Source organism: Hemiscyllium ocellatum, chromosome 30, assembly GCF_020745735.1.
Source record: "Hemiscyllium ocellatum isolate sHemOce1 chromosome 30, sHemOce1.pat.X.cur, whole genome shotgun sequence".
In the NCBI taxonomy this organism is placed as follows: Eukaryota; Metazoa; Chordata; class Chondrichthyes; order Orectolobiformes; family Hemiscylliidae; genus Hemiscyllium; species Hemiscyllium ocellatum.
Window position 1 is genome coordinate 4,046,369 of NC_083430.1, and position 22,142 is coordinate 4,068,510.

General features: G+C 44.1%; 1 protein-coding gene across 1 annotated transcript in view; it reads right to left on the minus strand.

The window, feature by feature from the left end:
* Positions 1 to 302: 302 nt before the first annotated feature.
* tinagl1 (tubulointerstitial nephritis antigen-like 1) overlaps positions 303 to 22,142 on the minus strand; it is a 111,542-nt gene continuing 89,702 nt past the window's right edge. The window contains exons 8-12 of the mRNA XM_060847515.1: positions 20,507 to 20,690; positions 20,012 to 20,057; positions 18,164 to 18,287; positions 9,656 to 9,701; positions 303 to 2,180 (exon numbers count right to left, since the gene is read on the minus strand). Coding sequence (XP_060703498.1) covers positions 2,040 to 2,180; positions 9,656 to 9,701; positions 18,164 to 18,287; positions 20,012 to 20,057; positions 20,507 to 20,690 — 541 coding nt within the window. The 3' untranslated portion in view covers positions 303 to 2,039. The remainder of the gene's footprint in view (positions 2,181 to 9,655; positions 9,702 to 18,163; positions 18,288 to 20,011; positions 20,058 to 20,506; positions 20,691 to 22,142) is intronic.

A 22,142-nucleotide genomic window follows, 5' to 3' on the forward strand; every position in this document is an offset into this window, starting at 1 on the left:
TTCCTCATGTAACTGGAATAGAAATGCTGGTAGAATCAATGATGCCTACTCAACTAAAGTAGGAACAGTCACTGAAGTGAATTGAAAGTGCACAGTGCTACAGCAAATTGGATGCTACACTCCCTCTGCACCTGAGTTAAGTTCTCCCGGCTGCTTACCAATTCTACCTGTGTGTCGGTCCCACACTTCTCCACCAATCACATCCTATCTCCAAATTTCTTTTATGACCAGTTCCTGAAATCAGCATTTATCACTTACAATGCTGCTAACCACATAAACCACACACCTCAGAAACACATAAATGTAGGTGTCATTTTTACCAAATTTATTTTAGTTTGACACTTATAACAGACATAGATGTTTATTAAGTAAGATCAACATGTGTGGAATGTGGTAAAAATATATAAAATTGATAATCCAGTTACCACGTGACAATGAATAAGATAAAGTAGACATACACTGGGAACAGTTGGAGGCCAAACTTCACTCCCTCTGCAATCTGGAATTTGAATTACATCGTGGCACAAATAGTGCTAACTTGCCACATAGCCTCCTTCTATGTGTTATGGTTATTTGGGCCATTGTACCTGTGTTGGTTCTCTGAGGAAGTTAATCATATCCATTCTCATGCTTTATCTATAATCCTTTTCAATTAATTCCCATTTGTTGGTGAATCTGATTCTCCTACCTTTTCAGGCAGCACACTCCAGATAATAAATTGCCACATCAAGCATTGTTCATCCCTCCTACCAATTTCCTTAAATCAATATCCTCAAGTTACACACCCAACTGCCACTCTAAACAGTTCTTAACATTGTTATTCCTTGGAGACTTCTCTGCTGTAAGGAACCCCAAACTTCCTCCATATTTACTGAACTTCTTAATCTCTGTGAACCATTCCAAATAAATCTTGGATCTGATGCCAACAGATTAGCACAGCCAGTGTGAGGAGGATTCACAATCCTTTTTGCCATTCAATGAGATCATGGCTGACTGGTACCCCAACCCCATTTACCTGCTTTTTCTCCACTGCCTCTTAATATCCTCACCCAAAAAAATTCTGAGATCAATTATGAAAATTTTGGACAGCACCTGAATGTATAGCCGAGGAGCAAGACGCAGATACTCAGTGGTCTTTGGGTAAAAAGAAATGTGCTTCTTGTTGTTGATGCTGAATAACTTGGCTCGAATTTGCAAATTGTGCTCTAAATGGTGAATAGAAGTATTTTACTTTTTACCTCTATTGATGTGTAAATCACAACCTTCTCTGGATCAGTAAAAATATTCAGTAAGCACACAGACGTGTATATGATGCACTTCATATTTGAGTTCATTTTGTAAAGAAAAATGGTGCCTAATAGAATCCAATTATAATTGTTCAGAATGTGAAAACCATATAAATTCCAGATTTGAAGCTGAAACTTTGCCCTGAGAGTAAGGTTACCAACAGAGGAAGTGACCATTTGGATACCCTTGCTGTTTCCCAACATCCCTTGTGGTTTTGTGCTAGTACATTGTGCCACACCCCTACACTAGATCACCAGGTAGAATCTCCATTGTTATCAAGTCCAACTAAATTACCCAGGGAGGCAGGAGGATTGATACATGATATTCCAGTCCTCACGGATGGTAGGGTATTAAAAATGGACTGAACTTCCTCTTTTGGTTGGTGCACTGATTGTCAGTAGCTGGGGCTACCAGTGGCTCTCTCCTCTCACCCCATCACACCAGTTGAGTATGATATTCATTTTTTCACGTCTTCTTGTTCACTATCATTGCATGGCAACAATCCCTAGGAGTGTGTCCACAAGAAAAAAAATGAGCTTCATTCACAAAAAGTGAAGTTCTTTGGTAAGGCACAAGCTTTATCCTGATGTGTGATACCTGACATAATCTGTGGTGCTGATGAAGGTCCATTTAACACTGCATCTTTGCTGAATACTGAGAGCAGACTGAGAAAGAGGGGAAACTTGATGAAGGTGTCTCCTCCAAACATGGCATACACTGTCCTGAATGTCACAGCTAGTTTGCCACGGGCTTCATTTATGATGCATGTCCTCCATGGTCACTCGTCCCCAGCTACCAAGGATGAAGGTTTCAATATCACACTCATTCTCACCCCGAGCTATCCTGAAGTAACCATTCTCACCCCAGTCCTTTCCCCAAGAGTTAGCAGCAATCTGGAACAAAAACAAAAAGAAAGACATTATTGGAGGAAGGAAAATATCAGTACATGTTCCTCAGACCCTTTCAGTAACAACCTTCCAGCAACATCCCCCACCCCTCGTAAAATGAACATCTGCTCTCATATATCAGAAATGTAAAGGATGCCTGACATGCTGGAGAATGAAGGAGTCTGGGGAGGTAGCGTATTTAGCTTCTTCAGCATTTCAATGGATGTTCTTGACTTCTTAAAGAAGCAGAAAGTACAAATGGCCCAACACACTCTGGGCCCAACAGGGGACAGACATTAGCCAGTGTTTCAGTAGCATCATTGATAATTAGACCCTGTTTACAGGAGGATATTACGTGACAGAGAGTCAAAACATAAGTTCCCAGTATCAAAAGGATTCTTATTTCCTCTTTCATGGGAGGAAGGCTTCATGACTGGATCAGAATTTATTTACCTGTCCTTAGCTGTCCTTCAAAAAGTGCTGCCTCTTGAGCAGCTGCAGTCCTTGCGGTTTAGGGACCCAGCATCCAGAGTGCTATTACAAAGGGAATTCCAGATTCCGCCCCAGTGACAGTAACAAAATGGCAGTACATTTCCAAGACAGGAAGGTAAGTGAGCTGGAATAGATTTTGCAGGTGGTGGTGCTGCAATCTATCTGCTGTCCAGGTCCTTCCAGATGGTAGAGGTTATGAATATAGAAGATTCTATCAGAACCTCAGTGAACTGCTGCAGTATATCTGGTACACACTGCTGTTACAATGCATCAGTGGTAGAGGAAGTCAAGATAGAAGGTGATGTTGGGTCCTGACCAAGCAGGCTGCTGCTTTGTCCAGTATAGTGTTGATTTTCCTCTTTTCAAGTTGCAGGTTGTTGTTTGTATATCCACAACTCACAGAGGCAGTTGCCAATGGTGAAGCACAATTGCCTTCCATGCAGGATGCCTAAAAGAAAATCTGTGAGCTTTTCAAGAGAAAGCCTAGAGTTGCCGCAGTTATATGGAGAGACAGGGCACCCTTTTGAATAGGGCCTAAAGACTTCATTAGGTGAGTTAAATGAGCCTTGGGATAGATCAAATACCCTTTGCAGCTAATAAAAGTAGACAAGAATGTCTGTAAAAAGTGAACAAACTCATTGAAACTGCCAAGCTCATTGAAAATGTCGAGCTGTCGGTGAACTGTCAAGCTGTCAAGGGAACTGTGAAGCTCATTGGAAGGGTTAAACTGTCTGCAGTTTAAAAAATCAGAGCTTGCTATTTCACTGTTTCAATGACAGGAAGGCAGGTTATCATCTGCCTTTCAATAGATTTGGAAAGGAAGAGGTGCAATGAGACCTAGGTGTCCTTGTAACCAGTCACTGAAAGTAAGCAGGAAGGTGCAGCTGGTGGAGAAGAAGGTGTGTTCATCTTCATAGTGAGAGGATTCAAGTACAGGAACAGAGATACTTTACTACAATTGTCCAGGTCCTTGGTTAGACCACACCTGGAGTATATTGTGCAGTTTTGATCCCTTATCTGGGGCTGAATGTTCTAGCTATGAAGGAAGTAGAACAAATGTTTAGTAAACCAATCTTAGGGATGGTGGAATTGACATATGAAGAGACACTGGGTGAGTAAGGGTTATATTCATCAGGTTTTAGAGAAATAAAGATAATCTCATAGAAACTTATAAAGTTCTATCAGGGCTATACAGTATGTTCTGGGAGTCCAGAATCAGAGGTCACCATCTAAGGATCCAGGTTAGGCCATTTAAGACTGAGATGGAGAGAAATTTCTTCAATCAGAGAATGATGAGCTTGTGGAATTCTCTGTACAGAAAGTGGTTGAGACGAAAACAGTGAAAGAAGATGTTAGATATAGTTCTTACAGCTAAAGGCATTAAAGGTTATGGGGAGAAGGTAGGAACAGGGTACTTAATAAAATGATCAGCCATGATCATATTGAATGGCAGAGCAGGCTCAAAGGGACTACTGCTGCTCGTATTTTCACAACCTATCATTATCACAGCGAGCAGCCAATCTGGTCACATCTTGACTCACCGCTCACAGTCATTGAAATAAATTATGAATATATATGGTTGCTTTTTTTTAAAAAAAGACATTAAGCTATTGGAGGAATTTCAATGTTCAGACTTTTAAAACAAATGGAGTCAGAAATAGAAACAAAGGTTTACTTCATCTCACATGGACCCAGAGGTAAAAGGGAAATGGTAGTGGATGTGTGGCATGGGTTGGCACTAAGAAAGCATAGGAATATAAAGGGCAATTGAGTCAAAAGGGCATACATAGCATAACTCATGAGAGATGGCTTGTAGTGTGGGTAGAGCCTGAGCGTGGCATGTACAGAGATGGGGAGGATGTGTGTGTCTGTGTGTGCGTGCTTGTGCCACTTGTTAGAGGGGAGGGTGTGATAGCTGTGTTTTTTCCCTTCCTTTGTTTCTTAAACTTGGAACAAAGTCTTCGATCAACAGGGTCAGCTTTTCCACAGCTAGCCTTTATTTAAATTTATTCATTTGTGGGACTTGGGTATCGCTGACTGGCCAGCATGGATATCCCATCCCTATTTACCCTTGAGGAGATGGTGGTGAGCTGCCTTCTTGAATCATTGCAGTCCACTTGCTGTCGGTTGACCCACAATGCCGGTAGGGAGGGAATTCCAAGATTTTGACCCAACAACTGTGGAGGAATGGCAGTATGTTTCCAAGTCAGGGTGGTGAGTGGCTTGGAGGGGTATGTGCAGGTGGTGGTGTTCCCAAGTACCTGCTGCCCTTGTCCTTCCAGATGGAGGTGGTCATGGGTTTGGAAGGTGCTGCCTAAGAATCTTTAGTGAATTTTTGTCATGTGTCATGTAGATAGTATACACGGCTGCTACTGAATGCTGGTGGTGGAGGGATTGAATGTTTGTAGATGTAGTGCCAATCAAGCGGGTTGCGTGGTCCTGGATGGTGTTAAGCTTCTTGAGTGTTGTTGGAGCTGGACCATCCAGGCCAGTGGAGAGGATTCCATCACATTCCTGACCTGTGCCTTGTAGATAGACTTTGGGTGTCAGAAGGTGAGTTACTCGCTGCAGCATCCCTAGTCTCTGACCTGCTCTTGTGGCCAGTGTGTTTGTGGTGAGTCCAGTTGAGCTTCTGGTCAATGGTAATCCAAAGGATGATGACAGTGGGGGATTAAATGATGGTAATACCAATGAGTGTCAAGGGGTGGTGGTTAGAGCATCTCTTATTGGTGATGGTCATTGTCTGGCATTTATGTGGCACGAATGTTACTTGCCAATTGTCAGCCCAAGCCTGGATATTGTCCAGATCTTGTTGCATTTGAGCACTGACTGTTTCAGTATTTGAGGAATTGCAATCATTGGTGAACTTGCCCACTTCTGACCTTATGACAGAGGGAAGGTCATTGATGAAGCAGCTAAAGATTGTTGGGCCTAGGACACTATCTTGAGGGTCTCCTGCAGAAATGTCTGGAGCTGAGGTGACTGACCCTCCACAACCACAACCATCTTCCTTTGTGCTAGGTCTGACTCTAACCAGCAAAGTACTTGCCCTGATACCCATTGTTTCCAGTTTTGCCAGGGCTCCCTGATGCATACTCGGTCAAATGCAGCCTTGATGTCAAGGGCTGTCACTCTCACCTCCCCTCTGGAATTCAGCTCTTTTGTGCATGTTTGAACCAAGGCTGTAATGAGATCAGGAGCTGAGCGACCCTAGCGAAACCCAAACGGGCGTCACTGAACAAGTTGTTGCTGAGCCGGTGCTGCTTGATGGCACTGTTGATAACACCTTTCATCACGTTACTAATTATCGAGAGTAGACTGATTGGGCGGTAATTGGCTGGGTTGGATTTATCCTGCTTTTTGTGTACAGGACATAACTGGGCAATTTTCCACATTGTCGGGTAGATGCCAGTGTTGTAACTCTACTGGAACAGTTGGCTCGGGGAGCGGCAAGTTCTGGAGCACACATCTTCAGCACCATTGCTGGAATGTTAATAGGGCCCATTGCCTTTGCAGTATCCAATGTCTCCAGCTGTTTCTTGATATCATATGGAGTGAATCAAATTGGCTGGAGCCTCTTACCTGTGATGCTGGGGACCACTGGTGGAGGCCGGGATGCACATCTGACTGAAGATTGTTGAGAAGGCATCAGCCCTATCTTTTGCTCCACCATACAATCCCAGGGGCTATTGTCAAACTTTTTATGAGGGGGGAATGATGGGCCTGACCTCTGCTCCCAGGTGTCCCACCTCAAACATTCTCTTGAATTGATTTCGATGAGAGGATTATTTTCTTGACTCAAGGGCAATGATTCAGGTAGCCACGCTGTTCCCTGCCCTTGGAGTGTTTGATGGGGACAGCGTCAAGGGAGCTCACTTTCAGTTTAAAACAGTAGAGCAAACTTTATTCTGTATCTGACCCTGTGTTGTCCCTGTCCTGAGAGCGTTTAATGGGGACAGTGTAGAGGAAGCTTTATGTTATCCCTAATCCCTTGTCCTGGGAATGGTTGATGGGGACTGCAGGTACCTGAAATGAGAGGGATTTCCATCATCCTGTTTTAGCAAATACAGCCTTGACCCCACATGAAAAGCTGAACTGCTCAACATTCTGATTAAGACCACAACTTGGGCTATAAATTTGAGTGTGGTGTGTTATTTTCAGATCTAATCAGGTCTTCTACTGTCATTTTATTTCATAATGCATTGAGAATCTCCAGAGTGTCAAATACTCCATGTCATGATCTGTGATAATAGAGCAGGTAATCTCTCCATCCCACGTTGACGTGGAAATTTCAACATTGACCTAGGAGCAATTACCGTTCTGTCACATTCCCATCCAACCATTTGCTACACTTTAAGGTGCTAACTTTAACTGCCATGATTACCCTCAAGCACCTCATCATCCTTGCTCATTTTTCACATAAACAATGAGGTGCCATGGGCAATCCATCTGTAATGGTCATCTTGGGCAGCCTCCCATCTCTCTTTTTATACCCATCTTTCCAATGCACCTTCTCACTCTCACACGGTGATCTTTTACTTGTCAATCTGTCCAGTTTGATGTTTCCATCATTCTATCCATGCTAGCACCTTGCATCTGACACCATGGGCCCTTACCTTACTCAGTAACTTCCTGTGCTGTACCTTGTCAAAGGCCTTCTTGAATTCCAGATAAATAATATCCATTTGCTCTTCTTGGTCTAACCTGCTCATTACTTCCTCAAAGAATTCCAGTAGATTTGTCAGATGAAACCACACTGACCTTGCCTATTTTACCATACACTTCCAAGTATTCAGAAATTTCACCCTTCACAATGGACTCCAAAATTTTACTCACAACCGAGGTTAGGCTAATTGGACTGTAATTTTCTGTGTTTTGCCATACTCCAGTTTTAAACAGGGGTGTCATTTTCCAGTCCTTTGGGATCCTCCCCGATTCTAGCGATTCCTGAAAGTTTATCACTAACATCTCCACTATCTCTTCAATTATCTCCCTGAGAATTCTGGGATGTAGTCTACCTGGTCCAGGTGATTTATCCACCTTCTGGCCATTCAGTTTTTCTAGCACCTTCTCTTTGGTGATGGCCACCATTGTCAGCTCTGCCCCTTCAGTCTCTTGAATTTTTGGAATATTACTCGTATCTTCCACCATGAAAATTGAGGCAAAGTAATTATTCAGTTCCTCAGCCATTTCCTTGTTCCTCACTCCTGTCTCTCCAGCATCATTTTCCAGCAGTCCAATGTCCACATTTCCCTCTCTTTCGCCCTTTATATATCTAAAGAAACTCTTACAGTATTCCTTAAGATTACTGGCTAGCTTACCCTCAAATTTAATCTTCTCCTTCCTTATTTCTTTTTTCATTGCACTCTGTTTGTCTTTGTAAGCTTCCCAATCCTCTGGATTCCCACTGGCCTTTGTAATATTATATGCTTTCTCTTTTGATTTTATGCTATCCTTGTCTTCCCTAATCAGCCACAGTTCCTCATCCTCCCTTCTTTTCCCTAGGGATGAATTTTTGTTATGTCTGAACTGCTTCCAGAAACTCATGCTATTGCTGTTCCAAAGTCTTTCCCACTAGGCTCCTCTCCCAGTCAACTTGGAGCAGCTGAAAGGCCTGGAGTGGTGCTGGGCCAACTAGAGCTGGGTACACTGGAGGCCTGGAGCAGTGTGGGGCAAGCTGGAGGCCTGGAGTGGTACGAGGCAGGCTGGAGGCCTGGAGTGGTATGGGACAGGCGGAGGCCTGGAGTGGTGCGAGGCAGGCTGGAGGCCTGGAGCGGTATGGGGCAGGCTGGAGGCCTGGAGTGGTATGGGGCAGGCTGGAGGCCTGGAGTGGTACGAGGCAGGCTGGATGCCTAGAGAAGTACGGGACAGACTGGATGCCTGGAGCAGTATGGCGCAGGCTGGAGGCTTGGAGTGGCTTGGGGCTGGCTGGAGGCCTGGAGTGCTGTGGGGCAAGCTGGAAGCCTGGAGCAGTGTGGGGCAGGCTGGAGGCCTGGAACAGTGTGGGGCAGGCTGGAGGCCTGAAGCGTGGTGTGGCAGGCTGGCATCTGGAGTGGAGCGGGCTGGAGGCCTGGAGTGAAGGGGCGGTTTTTGGAGTGGGGTCTGTTGTGGGCGATTAGCAACCTACGAGCCTGGTCAGACCATGTGCGGAAACATCTGTGCTGTGATACTGCAATTTCTTGCTTACCTGTAATTTGTTTTATTGACTATAATGTTTATCCTTTTAACGATGTCTTATTTATACTATGAATCACTGTACATTAATGCAACTTCATTTCATTTTTATTCCACTTTTGCATCTAAGATTTGTACCTTGGCATTTGTACTTAGATTGTGTCATGAGAGGCAACGTTGTAAACTTTTCACTGTATTCCCATACTTGAATACACAGGATAATAACGAATATTCTACTTTATTCTATTCCTGGGGTCTTTGATGGGGACAGTGTGAGAGAGCTTTACTTTATGTTTAGACAAGTGGAGGAAGCTTTATTTCCTCTTTAAAAGATTAGAGAAAATGTTACTCTTAACTATGTGTTACCCCTGTCCTGAGATTGTTTGAAGTGGACAGTGTTGAGGCAGTTTTACTTTCAGTTATAAAGAGTAGAGAGGTACTTTACTCTGTATCTAACCCCATGCTGTTCCTCCTCGGAGTGATTCATATGGATGGTATTGAGGCACATTTAGTTTCAGTTTAAAAGAGTAGAACAAACTTGCCTTTGTATTTAACCCTGTGCCCCAGGTGTTTGATGGAGACAGTGTCAAGGTAGCTTTATTTCATTTACTTTCAATTTCAAAGAGTTGAAGAGTTCAAAGGTAGCTTTACTCTGTATCTAACTCTCTACCTATCCTGGAGGTGTTTGATGGGGATTGTGTAGAGGATGCTTTACTCTGTAACTAATCCTGTACTAATGTCCCAACATACTCTTACATTCTAATTGGGATAAAAAACAACATTGTGTTGTGTGCATGGTTGTGATTTCCACATACCCAGTATTGGCGAACCTGTCCGTCGTGTACTTGCTCTTCACCCCATCTACAATAAGAAACACAAACAAACAGTCTTCCAATTAGAATAGAAGTTCACACTCCAACAGCAGAGCTCTACAGCCACCCTGTGTAATCCATGGAGGAAAGGTCAACATTGATTTGAGAGTCTTCTCTTCCTCCTGAGCAGAATTTACTCAGTCAGTTGTTCAAACATTCATACAAAGTGTGGAAGCAGGCCATTCAGCACATTGAGTCCTCACATTAATGAAGATGGTGGCAAAGCCATACAACTTTCCTTAGCCACTGAAAGAAAATGAAGCAGTGAAGTTGGTATCAGGTGGGAATTAGGGGTGTCAAGCCTCTTTGAGAGAAAGCAAGACTTTTATTTATATAGTGTCTATCATGGCAAAGAGATACCTCACAGCAGTACAGTTAACAAAGTACAAACATTGATGTGTTCATGGTGAGATCATCAGTTTCCATGATGTTGTCTAAGGGATAAATAATTGGCATGGACTCTAGGGAAAATGCCTTTGCTCTTCTTCAAAACTGTGTACTGTAGCCCTGTCAACCTGAGTGTGGACATTGACAGTTTTATTTCACAGATGGCACAACAGGCAGCATGGCACTCCCTCAGCACTGGAAGCCTAATTTGTGTGTTCAAGTATGGGCTGCATTCAGAATAGATTGGCTCAGAACCAGAAATGATGCTACCCAAGGCTGAAATACTTGTCAAACCTATTCCTGCTGACGGGGAGACTGCAAGATCGCCTTTTCACTGTCTGGACCCTCACACGTTAACAATGATCACTCACTGAGCTGGACTGAGCTTGCTGTTATGAACTTAGACAAGAAATTAGGAGGACTTAAAGAGGCCATGAAATGTCCTTGGCAACAAGGAGTAAGAAGAATACCAAGGCATTTTATATATATATTAGGAGAAAGTGAGGACTGCAGATGCTGGAGATCAGAGACAAAACGTGTGGTGCACGAAAAGGGCAGCAGGTCAGGCAGCATCCGAGGAGCAGCAGAGTCGATGTTTTGGGCATAAGTCCTTCATCAGGAATGTGCCGTGTGAGGAAGGGGTCTGAGAGATAAATAGGAGGGTTGGGGAGGTGGGGGGGTGCGGGTGGAGGTAAGGTAGCTGAGAGGGTGATAGGTTGGGGGTGATAGTGATAGGTTGGAGGAGATGATGGAGCGGATAGGTGGGAAGGAAGATGGACAGCTAGGACAATTCAAGATGGTGGTACTAAGTTGGAGGATTGGATCTGGGATGAGGTTGGGAAGGGTCCCAAGGGAGATGATGAAGCATTCTTCCTCCAGTCTTTGGGTGGCTAGGATTTGGTGGTGGAGGATGCCCAGGACTTGCATGTCCTTGATGGAATGGGTGAGGGAGTTGAAGTGGTTGGCCACAGGGCAGTGGGGTTGTTTGGTGCATTTCTCCCAGAGATGTTCCTTGAAACATTCTGCGAGTTGGCGTCCTGTCTCCTCAATGTAGAGAAAACCACATCAAGACAAACAGACACAAAAGATGAGATGTTTGGATGTGCAGGAAAATCTCTGCTGGATGTGGAAGGATCCTCTGGGGCCTTGGACAGAGGTGATGGGGGGAAGTATGGGCGCAGGTTTTACACCTCTTCTGGCAGCAAGGAAAGGTGCCGGGAATACAGGGTTGGTTGGTGGGCCGTGTGGACCTAGTGAGTGAGTCACAGAGGGAATGGTCTCTGCAGACCGCAAATAGGGGTGGGGAGGGAAATATATCTGACGATTAGGCTGATTGTAGGTGACAGAAATGGTGGAGGATAATGCACTGTATATGGAGATTGATTGTAATTATTAGATTCCCTTCAGCGTGGAAACAGGCCCTTCGGCCCAACAAGTCCACACCATGGGTGGCACAGTGGTTAGCACTGCTGCCTCACAGCGCCAGAGACCCAGGTTCAATTCCCACCTCAGGCGACTCTCTGTGTGGATTTTGCACATATTCCCCATGTCTGCGTGGGTCCCCTCCGGGAGCTCTGGTTTCCTCCCACAATAAAAAAACGTGCAAGTTAGGTGAATTGGCCATGCTAAATTGCCCGTAGTGTTAGGTGAAGAGGTAAATGTAGGGGAATGGGTCCGCATGGGTTACGCTTCGGCGGGGCGGTATGAACTTGTTGGGCCGAAGGGCCTGTTTCCACACTGTAAGTAATCTAATCTGAAAAAACCCTCTGAACAGCAACCCCCCCAGACCCATTCCCCCACCCTGTATTTACCTCTGACTAATGCACCTAACCTATACATCCCAGAGCACCATGGGAAATTTAGCATGGAAAATTGACCCAACCTGCACATCTTTGGACTGCTGGAGGAAACCAGAGCACGCCACGCTAACACAGGGAGAATGTGCAGTCAGTCAGTCGCCGGAGGTTGGAATCGAACCTGGGTCCCTGGCGCTGTGAGGCTGCAGTGCTAACGACTGAGCCACCATGCCACCCCGATTGGTGGGGTGGAAGGTGAAGACCAGGGGTGTTCTATCCTTGTTGTGGTTGGAGGGTTGGGGCTCAAGGGCGCTGATGTGGGAAATGGAGGAGATGTGATGGAGGGGGAATTGTTGATCATGAGGGAGGGGAAATTGTGGTCCTTGAAATAGGAGGCCATCTGGGATGTCCTGAAATGGAATTGCTCCTCCTGGGAGATATGTAGAGGCGGAGGAACTGGGAGTAAGGAATCACATTTTTATACAAAGGGGTGGGAAGAGCTGTAGTCCAGGTAGCTGTAGGAGTCGGTGATTTTGAAATAGATGACTGTAGAGTCGGTCGCCAGAGATGGAAATGGAGAAGTCCAGGAAAGAGCAAGAGTGTGTCTAGTGAAAAGATAGATCTGCTCAATGGCAAAGAAGAGATTTTATGCGTGGAGTCAGAGGAAGTGGTGAGGAATTTATATCAGTACTTTGTGTCGGTATTCAATGAGGAGAAAGATATGGATGATGTTAAGAGTCAGGAATAGCTTGTTAATATTCTGGGACATGTTGATATGGAAGTAGTGTGGATGTCTTGGAAAATATTAAGTCAACAGGGCCTGATGGGATCTATCCCGGGATACTTAAGGATCATGAGAGTAGATTGCTGGGGCTTTGATGGAGATTTTTGTATCCTTTTTAGCCACAGGTGAAGTCTCAGAACACTGCAGAATAGCCAATGTTGCTCCTTTATTTAAGAAAGTCAATAGGGAATTATTGGCTGGTGAGTCTTACATCAGTGGTCGGGAAATTATTGGAAAGGATTCTTGGAGACAGGATTTACTGACATTTGGAGAAGAATGGACCTAGTAGGGATAGCTGGGCTTTGTGCTGGGAAGGCCTTGTCTTACAAAGATCTTTGAGTTTTTTAAAGAGGAAGTAATGAAGTTGAAGGCAGGGCAGTGGATGTTGTCTACGTAGTCTTTGGAGTGGATAACAGAATTAGATTAGGTGGTAAGGAAGGCATATAGCATACGTACCTTCATCAGTCAGGGCATTGAGTATAAAAGTTGATAAAAGCGCAGCTGGTCAGGCAGCATCCAAGGAGCAGGAGAATCAACGTTTCGGGCATGAGCCCTTCTTCAGGAACCTGAAGAAGGGCTTATGCCCGAAACGTCAAATCTCCTGCTCCTTGGATGCTGCCTGACCTGCTGCGCTTTTCCAGCAACACATTTTCAGCTCTGATCTCCAGCATCTGCAGTCCTCACTTTCTCCTATAAAAGTTGATAAGTCATGTTATGGCTATATAAGACTTTAGTTAGGCCCCATTTGGAGTACTGTGTGCAGTTCTGATCCCCACACGTGAACTCTTTTTAAGGATGTGGAGGCTTTGGAGAGGGTGCAAAAAGGATTTACCAGGATGTTACCTGGATTGGAGTGTGCTTAACTATAAACTCTGGTCAGACAAATTTGGATTGCTTTTATTAGAGCATCAGAGAATGAGGAGTGATCAGATAGAAGTACAGGGTGGATTCTCGGGACGATTTTCCTAATGTAGAAAGTCAAATACTAGGATCCATAGTTAAAATTGTGAGGGGAAATGTTTAAAGGAGATATGCGAGGCAAGTTTTTTTAAAAAATAGTGTGGGGTAGGTGCCTGGAATGTGCTGCCAAAGGGAGATGGTAAAATCAGATATGATAGTAATGTTTAAGAGACATTTAGACAGACACATGAACAAGGAGAATAGAAGGATTTGAACCATATACAGGCAGATGGGATTAGTTTAGAATGGCATCATGGGTAAGCACAGACATGATAGCCTGAAGGGCCTGTTCCTGCACTGCACTGTTCAGTAAAAATCAGGGCAAGAATGGGCAGATTTGGGAAATACTTCGAATTGCTTCAATAGCCAAAGACCTTTCCCCAGAGCAGGATTGACTGGTACAAGAAGTCATTGTTTGAAGATATTAGGAAGAAAGTATAAAGGAGATGTCAGAGGTAGTTTTTTTTTACACAGAGAGTTGTGAATGCATGGAATGAGTTACCAGCTGTGGTGGTGGAAGCAGAGTTATTGGGGACATTTAACCGACTGCTGGACATGCACATGGATAGCAGGGAGTTGAGGGGTGCACAGATTGTTACTATATTTTACATTAGGATTAAATCTCAGCACAAAATCGTGTGCCAAAGGGCCTGTTCTGTGCTGTACTTTTCTATGTTCTATGGTCACATGTCCAGCTCAGTCCTGAGTTAAAACCTGATAACTGAGATTGTGATTTAGTTCTGTTCATTCGATCTCAGTTAACACTCTTATTCTGGTATAGATGGCAGCAAGTTCTTCTTGAGATTTGGGAATCAGGAAAATGGAAATTTAGACAAACAAATCCTCACTCATTCTGCTCATTAAAGATTGATGAGCTTCCTTCTCATATTGAAAGGCAAATACTTTGAGATAGTGAAAGGTTGCACTGAACCATAGAAGCTCCGGCCCCAGTGTTTTTTCACCAGTTTCAGTTCTAGCTTCTTGATGAGTGAAAGGAAAAGATGAATCCATCCTTCCTCCATTCACTAAGCTCACTTTCCACCAACAACAGCTGGAAGGGTTTAACCCCTAGCTGGAGGTCACTGTGCAGACTCCATCCTGAGATCCAACACAAAACAGGCAGAAGCCAGTATTTCCTGCAGATTTCTGCACAGGGACTTCACCTGGTACAAGGCTGGAGGAAACAGCTAAGCTGCAAGTCACTTATTTCACTGGAATCTTTCCTCAGATTGCAAAGACCACCCTCTGTATGTATATCAAATTCCATATCAACAGAAAGAACAGATATTCAATTCTGCTCACTTCCCTTTCAAAACACCTTGGCATTAAGCCCCAGATAAGGAATCCTTTAGTGTGCGTGACTCTGAAACAGAACAAATTTTATCACAGCAGATTTCACAAGTAATGCAACAGAGCAAAGCATGGGTCTTTGTGCCAGTGCTAACACTGACAGGGGGATCATGGTCAGAGCCAGTGATTACACTGACAGGGGGATCATGGTCAAAGTCAGTGATTACACTGACATGGAGATCATGGTCAGAGCCAGCGATTACACTGACAGGGGGATCATGGTCAGAGCCAGCGATTACACTGACATGGAGATCATGGTCAGAGCCAGCGATTACACTGACAGGGGGATCGTGGTCAGAGCCAGCGATTACACTGACATGGAGATCATGGTCAGAGCCAGCGATTACACTGACAGGGGGATCGTGGTCAGTGCCAGTGATTACACTGACATGGAGATCATGGTCAGAGCCAGTGATTACACTGACAGGGGGATCGTGGTCAGTGCCAGTGATTAGAGCTGAAAATGTGTTGCTGGAAAAGCGCAGCAGGTCAGGCAGCATCCAAAGAGCAGGAGAATCGACGTTTCGGGCATAAGCCCTTCTTCAGGAATGAGGAAAGTGTGTCCAGCAGGCTAAGATAAAAGGTAGGGAGGAGGGATGGGGGGCATTGGAGATGCAATAGTGGTTGTGGTCAGTGCTAGTGATTACACTGACATGGGGATCGTGGTCAGTGCCTGTGATTACACTCACAGGGGGGTCTCGGTCAGTGCCTGTGACTACACTGACATGGGGACCGTGGTCAGTGCCTGTGATTACACTGACAGGGGTGTCTCAGTCGGTGTCTGTGGTTACACTGACAGGGGTGTCTTGGTCAGTGCTTGTGATTACACTGACAGGGGTGTCTTGGTCAGTGCCTGTGATTACACTGACAGGGGTGTCTCGGTCAGTGCCTGTGGTTACACTGACAGAGTGGTCTCGGTCAGTGCCTGTGGTTACACTGACAGAGTGGTCTCGGTCAGTGCCTGTGGTTACACTGACATGGGGGTCTCGGTCAGTGCCTGTGATTACACTGACATGGGGATCTCTAGTTTCTCCAGGCTGAGCGAGTTGATCTTGTGCTCCCTATCTGAAGTGACAGTGGAAGCAGATTCAATTGGAATGTTCAAAAGTAAATTTTAGCAACACTTAAAAATCAAAAAACTTCAGAACTATGGAGAAAGAAGAAGTGAGTGTACCTAACTGAGTAGTTCTGTCAGAGGGGCAACACAAGAACAATGGCCTAAGTGACCTCCTCCTGTGCTATATGGTGACATGGTTCTCAGTCAGCGACTAGAATGTTTGAAATTCCTGATGGTGATGGATACAGTTTATGGGGTTACACAGCATGGGAAACCAACCCTTCAGTCCAACTCATCCTTGCTGACCACAAATCCTAATTTAATCTAGTCCCATTTGTCAGCATTTGGCCCTTATCCATATGAACCCTTCCTATTCATATACTCATTCAGATGCATTTTAAGTGTTGCAATTATCCATCTCTACCACGTTCTCTGGCAGCTCAGTCCATCCATGCTCGTTTTGTGCTTGGAAGGTTATTGATGGTATAATGAGGTATCAGCAGCAGACACCCCAGAAACATCAGCTTTTACTGCAGAGCTTTGAAATGTGCAGTGAGATTATCTCCTTGTCCATCTGCTTTGCATTCAGATCCACACCGAGTATTGTGTGTGTGTGTGTGTGTGTGTGTGGTGACTGGGGATGCTGCTATATATCATTTTTGTGGAATGGAATAATGTTATCACTCGCACGTAGACAAAACAGCTCGGTGTTCCTGGTCTCACTCATGCATTATATCAGTCAAAGGCAATCCTGTTCATATGCAAAAAGTGCAAAGTACTTTAAAACAGTTGACTGCACGGACCAGGAGATTAAAATGCAACAACTAATACTCGGCTAGGAACATTTTGCTTGATATTAGTGTGTATGGAGAATCATTACATTCTTGATTTTTTATTTATTGGTGGGTTTCGCTCAATTTTAGATGTCTCCATGTTCTTTGTATGGAATACCTCTGGACCTTTTTACTTGTCTCCCTTTTAGCTGTTGTCCTGATCCATTGGCATAAATTGTTCTGAGTCATCGCAAACTTGTTCTCTATCTAAAAGCACAAAAGGTGGACTGGTGAGCACGTCATAGCCAGTTATGGTTAGTGAGGATCCACTGGAACCAATATGCAAAATGTTTCAACCCCCTTTCTGCTTTCAAAGTTGTTCAGCATTGGATGCTGCTGGGCTAACTCATCTTGTAAGAACCACATAGAGCTCAGAAACAAAAAGGACAAACACGTGATCAACTTCAGTTCATCTCCAACAGCAAATGAAAACCACCAACCCATCTCTCAATCGTTTTCCCACTTGCATGAACGAACCCAACTCATTCTGGAAATTATTGACACTCTTGACTTTATTTAGTCACCCAATCTGGCTTGACCTTTCTGCGTATCATATACAGAGCTGGAACACCCACATTTATCTGACTTGTCCCCCATCGTGATGTCAGCAGCTTCTTTCTAATCCACGTAGGTGCAAATTACTACGCATGCTGGAATCTGTACTGAAAACAAAACATGCTGGTGATCACAGCGGGTCAGGCAGCTTCCGTTGACAGAAAGTGAGCTAATGTTTTGAGTCTAGATGACTCTTCATCATTGCTTTCACTCCATGGATGCTGCCTGGCCCGCAGTAATATTCAGCACTTTTTCTTTTCAGTAGTCTTTCTAATTCATGTTGTGCTCTGGCCTATTTTGTGCTTGGACTTTGACTAGACCTTTCCTCCCTTAGCTCCCATCAAGAATGTGAAACAACAAAAAATTCCTGTTGAGGAACACGGGAACCTCTGAACACGGGGAACTCTGAACACGGGGATCTCTGAACATGAGTGAAAGGCACTGATCAATAAAAAGACAGAGTGCAATGATTCCCTGGATGTGCTAATATCAAGCAAAGTGTTCGTATTTGAGGTTTAGTTATTGCATTTTAAGCTCCTGGTCTTGCAGTCAACTGTTGAAATATTTCTCTATTTTATATGTGAACAAGATGGTCTTTGACTGAGTACAAGACAGTGAGATAATTGTATCAATTGTGAGAATGTTGTTTTGAATCTCCGTGAACTGCAAAATAATTCTTCTTGGATTTCATTTTATTTGGATCAAGATCCCATATCAATCATTCCTTACCCTGTGATTTTAACTGAGTGTGTCCCGTGTCTGTGGAATGTCTCTGGTTTTTCAGCCATTGTTGGTGTGTGTCTGTAAACTCCGCTCTTGTACACAAAGAAGTCTTCATGTACTTCCATCAATGCTGTAAGAGTACACAAGAGAGGAGTAAGTATTCATTCTCTATACTCATCACAACATCCTCATCACACCCTCACTGGAACCCCACAGGAAACAAACCAGTGTTCTTGCATAATCTCACCACATTCCAACTGTAGTATTACCACCCACTGTCAGTTAATGCACAAAAAACGCTGATCCATACTTGGGTGCATCCATCAATGCCCATTCCAGAACATTCTCTGGAGGCACCTTTCTCAAAAATCATGGCTGCTATCAGTGACTTTACACAGCAGTATTAAAAGCTGTTCTTTCACTTCTCCCAAAACAACATGTATACCCCAAAAAAAGAAACTTCCTAATGACTATGAAGATTTCCCAAAACCCTGAAGTTGTTAAGAGCACTTCACAATCAATTATACCTTCCACCACATCGGTATGACATACCGTGGTTCTAGCCCCGCCTAACCAGCTATACATCCCTAACCTGATCACAGGCATGTCTCATAGCGAGCTGGGTCTGCATAAGACTGAGGCGTAGATTAGGTTGTGCCCAAAGGCAATGATGGCGTTATACTTTGAGGTCAAAGGTTATTTGATTTAAATTCACATTATTAATGGCAGGAAGTCCAGGAGATGCTAATTAGTTTCAAATGTAGATTAATTAAGAAGTCAATGCTCCACTGAGCTCAGCTGACATACAGAGGGTCAAGTAGTTAGCGCAGGGTTCAAGCAGCAACTGCATCAATTCATCCAAGGTCCAGGTTTAAGAATGATGAAATCAGGTGAGTGAGCATTTGCCTATAGAGTTCATCAGTAGCAAAAATTCTCAGACAGTCAAGCATTAGTCTACCCCTAACCCCAGGGCAGCACAGTGGCTCAGTGGTTAGCACTATTGCCTCAGAGTGCCAGGGACTGGGTACAATTTCAGTCTCGGGTGACTGTCTGTATGGAGTTTGCACATTATTGTTGTGTCTGTGTGGGTTTCCTCTGGGGACTCCAGTTCCCTCCTGCAGTCCAAAGATGTGTAGGTTAGGTGGACTGGCCATGCTAAATTGCCCTTAGCTGGATTAGCCATGGGAAATACAGGGTTACAGGGATAGGATAGTGGGGTGAGTCTGGGTGGGATGCTATTCAGAGAGTCAGAGGTATGGACTTGTTGGGCTGAATGGCCTGTTTCTACACTGTAGGGATTCCATGAATTCATAGGTAATCCACCAATGGAAGTACTCCTAATTGGCATAATATCTATTAGATCCATGCCGAGGATCATTTACAGGATGATTGTAATATCTTATGACCACAGTGCTGCTCCTACAGTACTGCATTAGGGCTGCCAGTTGACCATCTCAATCATTCCAGGGACTTGAATCCAAAATTTTCTGACCCGACATGCAAGAATTCTATCAATAAAAGCACAGATAATATGGAAGTAGGAGTAGTGGGATATAATCACACAAATTTGTGGTGTGAGTTACGCCAGAGACAGCAGCACAGCAAGGGTTGTGAGGTATATCCCAGCATTACTGCAAGGGCTGCGGGGTATATCTCAGCATTACAGCAAGGGCTGCGGTGTATATCCCAGCATTACAGCAAGGGCTGCGGTGTATATCCCAGCATTACAGTAAGGGCTGTGGGGTATATCTGGGTGACAAAGAGTGTCTGTTATATTTTTGTTGCACTGTATTTAAAGATCTCTGCTCCTCCTGAGTTGATAAACCATGAGAGGTTGAGCTCAGTATCTCCTACCTTGCACTGGCCCATTCTCCATTATTTCTTTCATAATTTCCTTAACCTGTTGAATAAATATTTAATTACATTAGAATAAAACCAAAAGCCTTCACTGATGTCTTGCTGACATAATAATCATTTGTATAAACCCGAACCTCACTACAGGGCTGCTCCCAGGTGCTGGTAAACAATAGGGATGCTGAGCAGTGGCCCACTCAGGAGGGGAGCTGGTCACCCTGTGCTGCACAGGGGCACATCTGAAAATGAGATTTTCCTGGCAGTGGGATGAAGTTGACTCGAGTGAGACAAAGCACAAGAATGTTGTTTCAATCTTTAAAGGAATAACAAGGTGAAGTGAATTGTAAAGATTGGTAGGTCAGAGTGTGGGTGAATGATGATATTCAATGAGGATATGAACTGGCTCACATACTTTCCCCCTGTAGTTACACTGACAGCGAGTGCTGAGAGCCTGAAGAAGAGAGAAGGCTGGGCTGACAACTCCAGAGTACTCACGTTGTTAGAGAGGCGGTAAGGTGGAGTGGATTGATAGATCTGGTTTTTGTGGCTGTAGGGGTTGGGACAAGGCATTGTCGCCTGTCTCTTGCCACGGCCAGCTGAGCGAGTGAACATCATACACTGGCTGCTAAGCTGCTGCGTCTCAGTGTTGGAGAATGGGTAGCAGGCATCTGACACCACCCTGTAGGAACAAAACAGAAAGAAGTGAACAACAGAGCTTCAAACAAGGAATATCAATCAATTATCCAAACCGAACCAGTGACTGGGTAAGAAGGTCACAGCAAGAGTTAATGATTTCCAAATTTAGAAGTTCTGGTCCTAAAAGTTTAGTTTAAACTGAGGCGTAGGAGTTGTTCAATTTTCAAATGATGTCTCTCAATTACTCCATAGAGTCATAGAGATGTGCAATCTAGTCCCATTTGCCAGCATTTGTCCCGCATCTCTCTGAACCCTTCCTATTCATGTACACATCCAGATGCCTTTTAAATGTTTTAATTGTACCAGCCTCCATCACCTCCTCTGGCAACTCATTTCATATATGCACCACACTCGACATGAAAAAGTTGCTTGTTAGGTCCCTTTTAAATATTTTGCCTCTCATCTTCAACCTATGCCCTCTGGTTTTGGGATCCCCAACACTGGGAAAAGATTATTCACCCTATCCATGCCCTCCGTGATTTTATAAATATCTATAAGCCTCCGTCTCCGACACTTCTAGATATTTAGAAAATCATGTGAAAACAGCCCCAGTATATTCAGCCTCTCCTTATAACTCAAATTCTCCAACCCTGGCAACATGCTTGTAAATCTTTTCTGAATGCTTTCAAGTTTCACAACATCTTTCCTATAATAGGGAGGCCAGAATTGAACACAGTATTCCAAAACCATTGAACACACAATTTCCATCCCACCTTCTCAGAAAGTGGAATTTAATGGAGCAAGTGCAGAGCTGAGCAGAGCTGACTGGAATTTGGCAGGATAAACAGTAAATGAACTTTAAAAGAGCAGATGATGCAGGTAGAGTCAGGGCATATTCTCTCAAATGGAAAAAGGTAGGATCAAGAAATCCAGAGTTTCCTGGATGGCAAAGGAGGTAGAATGTAACATTGGAAGGAAAAACGTGCTTGATAGATGTGGGGACAACATATAACAGGGATAACAGTGTGTGTGTGTGTGTGTGTGTGTGTGTGTGTGTGTGTGTGTGTGTGTGTGTGTGTGTGTGTGTGTGTGTGTGTGTGTGTGTAGGTGTGGTTGAGAGGTGAAAATGTAAAGAAGAAAGGCAAACAGGAACCAAAGATGAAAAATACGAAATTCTAACGACTTTGAGAGGCAAATAAACAGTAAGAAAGTGGTTAAAGGAGGTGTAGCTGATCAAAGACAGCATGAATACAAAATTGCCTGTGTGATAGGAAACAAAGAATAACAGGTCAATGGATATTTTTCAAGCGAGAGTGAGGTTTGTAATGGAGTTCCCCAGGGGTCAGTACTAGCACTCTTGTTTTCCTTAAAAGCATTAATGACTTAGATCTTGGTGTGCAGGAATAACTTCCAAGTTTGCAGATGACACAAATTGTAATCTGTGGGAGGACAGTGTGGCACTCCAAAAAAAGACATTGACACGTTGATGGAGTGG